Source organism: Mesitornis unicolor, unplaced genomic scaffold (genome assembly GCF_000695765.1).
Source record: "Mesitornis unicolor isolate BGI_N332 unplaced genomic scaffold, ASM69576v1 scaffold11497, whole genome shotgun sequence".
Classification (NCBI taxonomy): Eukaryota; Metazoa; Chordata; class Aves; order Mesitornithiformes; family Mesitornithidae; genus Mesitornis; species Mesitornis unicolor.
In genome coordinates, this window is record NW_010195770.1 from 11,530 (window position 1) to 19,375 (window position 7,846).

The following is a 7,846-nucleotide window of genomic DNA, read 5'->3' on the forward strand; positions in this document are numbered from 1 at the left end:
ACTTTTTAAAACCATTTCAATTTGGATATTCATGATTACTCAAGAAGCACACAGTACTAAATTAACAATTCCACACAGTAATGTGAGAGAGTTATCCTTGTCCCAGTGACTTGCACTAAACCTTCTGCCTACACATTAATGAAGATTTCAGAATATTTAATGCATTTTGAGGTTATTCCCTATTTAGTCATTTTATAGTATCACCCCTAGACAGTAGCCATGCTTGACTCTTCATAACTTTCAGTGTCAAGGCTCATTATTATCAGCCTTTTCTCTAATTACAGTTGTCTTCTGAATTCTTACCTTAAGTCATTTTGAATTAAGCTGAAGCAATGGTTCAACCACTTATATTCAATAAGCAGCAAATCTGACAGCATACAATCCCTACACCAATTCATGTGTTTGTATAATAAATATTTCTGAGTTCTATTCATTCAAATGAAGCAAGATATCCTTGTTCTAGTTTTTATTCCCTTTCTCCATTCTCTTTAGTACCCAATTTCAATAATCAAACTAAAATTACCTCTCTGCAAACTGAGGGCACCTCCCCCTCATTACTTAAATGGCATTCTACTGTCCTATGACCATGTAACCTTAAAAGACATCAAAGTGCTGGATCATGTCCAGAGAAGGGCAACAAAGGGTCTAGAGAACAAGTCCAATGAGAAGCAGCTGAGGGAAGTAGGCTTGTTTAGTCTGGAGAAAAGGAGGCTCAGGAAGCCCTTACTGATATGACTACCTGAAAGGAGGTTGTAGTAAGGTGAATGTCGGTATCCTCTCCCAAACAACAAGTAATAGGACAAAAGTAAATGGCCTTAAGGTGCGCCAGGGGAAGTTTAGATTGGATATTAGAAAATATTTCTTCACTGAAAAGATTACCAAGCATTGGACCAAGCTGCCCAGGGAAGTGGTGGAGTCACAAACCCTGGAGGTAAGGGCTGCCTTTAAAAGACATGAAGAAGCGGTGCTTGGGGATATGGTTTAGGGGCAGACTTGGCAGGGCTAGGTTAAAGGTTGAACTTGATGATCTTAAAGGTCTTTTCCAACATAAATTATTTTATCACTCTATATAAAGGACTGAGGTTGCTCCCTCTGCAAGCACATGGGCAAGTAAACCACAACAACTGAAAAAAGCTCACCTTGAAAAGAGGGCCCTTTCCTCTAGGACATGCAGCACCTCCCCTGAACTGAATAGGCATTACAGGCAATTCCTCACAGCACAGGCAAGAAGCATAAAAGGGACACTTTTACAATAACACAAGAAAATATATGTGTAGCCTTTAAGTACTGCTGGGTTCACTGCCTGCTGACCCTAAACTGCACTCGGGGCAAATGAAGTTGTTCTGGATTTACTATTCTGGGAGGAGTAGAGGAAAGGAAAGCCAATAAGGGCTGTATGTGCTATATATGTTCTTCTGTAAAAATTACTCAAAAGATGTTAGAAACTTCTGCCTAGGCATGAAATATGTTGTATTTTAGGGCTTGAGCACACAGATTAACTAACCAAATCCACTACTACACAGAGTAGATACATGGAGTTACAACTGGGCTAAGCAGTGCTAAATAAGTTAAATTTCCAGATGTTGCTTAATAAGAAACAGCACAATGACTACTTATCTCAGACTCTGAATAAGCTAAGTACATTTACAGTGATGGTTTGAATGCAAGCACAACATTAAAATACTATTAAGAACCACAGGCATATAAACATAATATTAACCCAGATTACCCCTAAATCTCAACCCAGTGATTTTCAGATGAAGAGGTAAAATAGAAAAGAAAAAGAGTCAATAATCAAACTTGTATACTCTTAAGTTACACAGTACATGCAACTGTTGCTTCCTTTGCTCTTTCTCAAATGCTCCAGGATGCTGGGAGCCACATGAAGACAGTTGGTATCACTTGTAGTAATCAGGGTAAATTACAAAGCAGACACAGCTGGATCTTTGGGAACTTTTTCTAAAGAAATTATGGGGGAGAAGGAGAATTGGGAAGACACACATCTTCCACACTTCGTATACAAACTAATGTTAGTGTAACACTAATACTGCACTACTGAAAATGCAAATAGGGTTCCCTCTTCAGACTGGCTGCCTTTCATTGTAATTACCATCTTAATTAAATTGTAATAGATTCTTAAGTAGATTTTTCACTAGCATGCTTCATTTTCACCTCTGTGCATGAACACTGCTCTCATGATTTTATAGTGTTCAGTTTTACAAAACTGCACTAATTTTGCAGTTATTTCCATGAGCACCTATGAAAACTATCTACAAGTAAAACAGTTTCAGTAGAAAAATAAACTTAAGTCTCATAGAATCAACATGGATACATTTAAAACTTAATTCAGCTAAAACACAAGTGATTTATAATTCTCACTAGGATCCAAAACACATACATTAGGTTTCTTTTGCTAAGGAGTGAAGTATGATGTACTTGCAGAAGAAACAAAGCCATCAGCCACTACATTTACAGTCAGAACTACCAAGACAACCAAATTGCAAGGAAGTAAAAAGGTAGTTATTTAACCAAATGTGATTTCTTTGCTTTAAATACTTTAAAGTATCTTGCATGTGGTATCTCATTGAAAAATACTGTAAAACACACCATGGTGATAAAACCACCTCAGAAGTCAGCACGAATGAGCATACCCAATACAGAGTTCTACAGAGAATTAGCACCAGGAAAATACCCTCTCTATCACCCTTGCACAGAGGCATTCAAGTGACTGCGATGAGGCAGACCTGGGAACTGATCCAGTCTGAACTGAAATAAAAGTTTTAGCCACCATCAGCTTATTGAACCAACTGGCCACATGAATGCAAGAACAGGCAGCTGAGAAGTAGCAATGCCAACCCAGGGTTGGGATTGGGTGTTCCCAGGGTGAGAGTGAGTAAATCAGCATTTCAAGTGAGGCATTTTGAAATTTGACTTTCACCAGAATCTGGATGATGTGTACGCAAGAACAAACCAGATTACTCACCTCACTTATATGTCATAGAGTCATTTAAGCCATATACTGCATGAAAGGTATGGAAACATACACAAAGCAGCTCAGCTGTACTGCTTTGAACAGGAAACTAAAACTAGTAACCAGCACTTGGTCATTTCCTGCTTTAGAACTGAAAAAATCCACATTAACATACGGCATTGAGCTGTAAGCTCTGCTCAGGAGTCATACAATAACTAACATCAACTCACAGACACTGTACCCAAGACCACTTGGCTTAAGCGTCATCTGTTCGCAACCACACTTTGGATTCCTTTGACTATATATTAGAATCACCCTACTAACTGAGAAAACAGGTCTAATTTGTTTCTCAAATCCAGGTTGCAGCTACACATAGTTCCTGCAAGACTACCCTTGCATAATAACTGATTTTGAGTTAGCCTACCTCAAGGTCTGATTAGTAGCAATGGGAATGCATTCCTGTTCCACTTTTTCTAAGCACAAGAAGCTGTTCTTTTATGGAGAACACTTTTTCCACCCCCTGGACAATTCTATTTACACTGTAGCTCCAACCACGCTGGAGCAATCGGCAGCCTGCAGCCCTTCCTTCCTACCCTTGTCTCTTCCCAGACTTTTCCTCTCAGGGTCAGGAAACCACCTGGTGGTGGATTCTTTCCTCTTCCTGGCACAGCCCTGATGTTTTCGATGTTCTTGAAAAACAACACACACTGCAAAAGCCAAGAAAATCTTATGTTAGCTTTGGTCTTGTCGTACTTTTAAAAAATGAGCTCCAAATTACTTTCCAGAACTTAAGAGAATTTTTGCCCTTTATCATCACGTTCAGGGCAAAAATGCCACATCTCCTATAGCATGAATGAAAAGTGGGTTTTTTCCTCCAAAAATCCTTAGGAGCCACACACAAAGCTACAGAGCATTAGAAGATAAATCAAGATGACAGCAGCTAAAAGCTATTTTGCTCTCTCCTCTCAATTCATCTGAGAGACAGTGAGTTTACATGCAACCTAAAAGGCTTTGGCTGAGCACACATGCAATCCTTCACTTCACTGAAATTGCCATGTCCTGACTGAGGTGCAATTCTTGGACAAACCTCCCCAGAAAAATCATTTAACTGGAGATAGAGAAGGAAGCACCAGAAACAAGTAACTGAGGCACCTCCTTTTATTCCCTGGGCCTTCACAAATGCAGAATGAAAGGCACAGAGCAGTGCTGCACCCCAAGACAGGGCACCTCTATGCTTCCCCCAGGGTGATTTATGCACTCCCTACCTCCTCCCTCAACTGGGGCTTTTCACAGAACTCAGTTGCAAGATGACCCAGAAAGAAATGTGCCAGAACCAAGCTCTCCACCTTGTACTACTGCAGTCGTTCACTTTCATTACAACAAATGAAGCTATGTGGGGGAAGAAGGGTAAAAGAAAAAAAAAAAATAAAAAAGGCTTCAAAACCCAAAAGGAGGTCCAGCCTTGCTGCAATAGGGTAATTTCACTTAAACTCCTGAACACTTCCTGCAGGGCTATCTTAATTGTAGCAGTACTGCCTCATCACTAGTCATTAAAACAAGTGTACTTGGAGAATTTTAGTTTTATTAGCATGCTTAAAAAGTGAGATGAAAATAAAGTAATCCCAGAGTAAAATTATGGCTAGAAGGACAGAGTCTTCCTATGACCTCCATTCCCTTTCTTAAGGGAAAGCCAACCACAGAGAAGTGATTTTGCAAGCCAATACACAACTCAAAACCAGCAGAACTGAACCTTCTATTGCCTAGCTGCCCATCTGAAAAAAACTTCCAAAGAATGAAGATTTACAGATTTCTAAAGACTGATTAAGGTGTGAGTTTGCCATTATTAAAAGTCATATTTGTCCTCTTTGAATTCAACCAAATTTATGCAAACTGTACTTGAAACATGTCACAAACTAAGAAAAAGTAACCACCCACTAAAGAGCTTATGTATTCTGTAAACTACTCACTAAGTCGCCATATGCTTTAACTCTAAAGTTTATACATTCACTGATACTATCTTTAGAGCTACACAGGGAATTCAGTCAACATACATCTTTACTAAGCATGACAGAAGAACAAATGCAACCTTTTATTTACACACAAATTACCTGGCTTGTGAATAAATTGTGCCATGCAGTTGAGATACAGGTGAGCTATCATCATACCTCCAGTAACAGCTTAAATGGGCAAAAGGCTGTCTGCATGCTTGTCTAAATACTATCCCTCATATCCATTATATAGTAGCCACTAATACAGAGACAAACACTTACTAATAAGGCTCCCACAAGCATTTCTCCCGCAAGCCTAGAAAAGTTAATCAAGACTAATGTTTCCTCCTACCTTTTTCAAGTGATGGTTATATTTCCTTTCCAATTTTGTAGTCTTTCAGTTCTTTTAAGGCACATAGGAAACTTACTTTGTTCTACACACTGTGGATTTGTCCAATTAAAGAAATTGTTAGATTAGTCATCCCAGCCAGCTGGATGCCATTGGCTGCTGAATCACTGTGTCAGCTAAATGATTCATGCATTGCCAATAGGAGCATCTACCCTTCTCATTCAACATTTACATAGCCTGTTCTACAACTAAAGGTGCCAAACTTATCAAAAGAGCTGTAGTTACACATAATTTACTAGCTCAGCCTGATGATAACTGATCAGCAGAAGCTTCAGACCATTCATTGAGCAAGCTACCAAGGCTGCTAGTACCTGTTCAGAAAACCAATTCCTCCAGCCAACGGACCAGCTGAAACACACAAGCTGTATTTCAAGCTCTCCTCAATTTTTCTGCATCTATTCTTTAAAAATGATTCGTTAAGGAAAAGAAAAATCCTTGAATCTTCATTGGTAATCTCAAGAGAGTACAGTAAAAAAAAAATTGAAAAAGGGAAATGTATAAAAAGGGAATGAAAAAGAAAACAAAGAGAAAATGAATGCCTGTGAAAAAGCAGAGGCAAACTCTTGATAGTCTTCCCAGTAAAGACATAAAATTTCAGTTTTTCAAGGGCTGTTTACCCATCAAAACCAGTAACAGATCCCACTTCATAAAACACTCACTAGAAATAAAGCAGAGATCTAAAACAATTCTAACATATTAATGAACAAAGAAGCCTGTCAATACAGATGTGGGTAACAATTCTGTGTATCTTAAATTTTAGGTAGTATAAAGTTGACATTGTTTAAAGAATCACAGTAAATAAATAGAATTAATATAGACTTCTCTAGCATGTCTACTGATCTCAGACAAGTCAAGATTAGCAGAATCAATAATACTCTTAAACAAGTTCCTTCAACCATATACTGTACTTTCATTCTTACTATCTGATCCTGTTGGCTTTGAAAAAAAATCTAAACATCTTTAGAAAAGGCTATCCATACTAAGAAATAATTCAGCTCTGAATCAGTACATTAATTGAAGCTGCTAGCACTATGCAAGTCACCATATCTGTACCTTTCCATGACTACCACTCATGCCTTTCCATGACTGCAGTTTCCATGACTTCAGGTGCAAACTCCTAACATTAAAACTGCAGGTTCTGAAGAGAATTATGAAGTTTATCTGAACTGCATCCTTACCTACTTCTCTCCCTCACAGACAGGTTAACTATTTCTAATGCAGTGCCACGTACTAATCATTGAATAGCTTTTTCCAAGGCAGGTAGGTGCTTCAACTATCTTGACCACGTACACTACACATCTTTCTTTGGCACCATTTTCACATTCACAATTCTCAACAAACATTACAGGCAGGCTAGTCCCTAGCTAAGTATTTCAAGACAGTATCAGACAATTTTGCTGCCCACAGAGCATGACACTTAAGATTCTGACTATGCTGTAATCCCAACTGTTGACACATCTCTGGGGCAGTTCCTTTCTTCTCTTCTGCTTAGTGTATTTACAGCTACACCACCCCAACAGAGAGATCAAAGATGATCTGAAAGGAGATACTAGAAGATAAGCTGCTTCTCTGTTAAAGAAAGTAATATACCATTTAAATGCACTTAAGAAAGGTAGCTTTAACCTTTGCACAAACACGCCTTCATCATTCAAAAGACAGAGGCCTTGTCAGCAACCGGTAGTGATTATACTATCTTCTTTTAATAAGTCCTTTAAGCAGATCTTTCAATTCTCCATTAAAAGTACCCCAAACAAACCAACCAGAAAACCAGTTTTATCTGCTTTACATCTTTATCTTTACTCAGAAGGTATGATAGGAGGAAAGGACAAGAAAGGTAAAGATTGTGAGGTATCGTTATCCATAACATTCTCAATAGTAATTACTTTCTCACATGGGATAGACTTCTTCAATTCCAAAACACCCAGGACACCACACATTTCAGCCTGTCCTCTTGAAGAAATATGCAGGAACTTAAAAAAACTGAGGTATCACAGAATATTAGGAGTTGGAAGGGACCTCGAAAGATCATGTAGTCCAAACCCCCCTGCCAGAGCAGGATCACCTAGACCAGGTCACACAGGAACGCATCCAGGCAGGTCTTGAATGTCTCCAGAGAAGGAAACTCAACAACCTCTCTGGGCAGCCTGTAAGCTATTTCAGTCTCTTCATTTTGTACTCACCCAGAAGACAATGTTGTAGCTGAAGAGCAGGTATTTGTACCAACAGCTGACTTCTGCATTAGAATATCGGTAATAGTGCATCTTCTGTAGCACAGTGTCTGCACAGAAGATAAAGAGAAGAATTAGGCAGTGAAACATTTTAAGAATAAAGGATTTTTTTCCAGATCTTTCTTGTTTTTTTGAGCTAGGGCTACAGTAACCTGTACCGTATACCATTCAGAGGTACATTCAAAGTCAGCTCAGAAACTTCTGGTGACCCTAAATTCCCTCTAAGTATTTGTTGCTTAATAATCCCATC

General features: G+C 38.8%; 1 protein-coding gene across 1 annotated transcript in view; it reads right to left on the reverse strand.

Moving 5' to 3' along the window:
• Positions 1-7,629, reverse strand: part of TSPAN14 (tetraspanin 14) — a gene marked incomplete at its 3' end in the record, with an annotated part of 17,317 nt that extends 9,688 nt beyond the window's left edge. The window contains exon 1 of the mRNA XM_010188238.1: positions 7,549-7,629. Within this exon, the coding sequence (XP_010186540.1) occupies positions 7,549-7,629 (81 nt within the window). The remainder of the gene's footprint in view (positions 1-7,548) is intronic.
• Between the last annotated feature and the right edge of the window lie 217 nt (positions 7,630-7,846).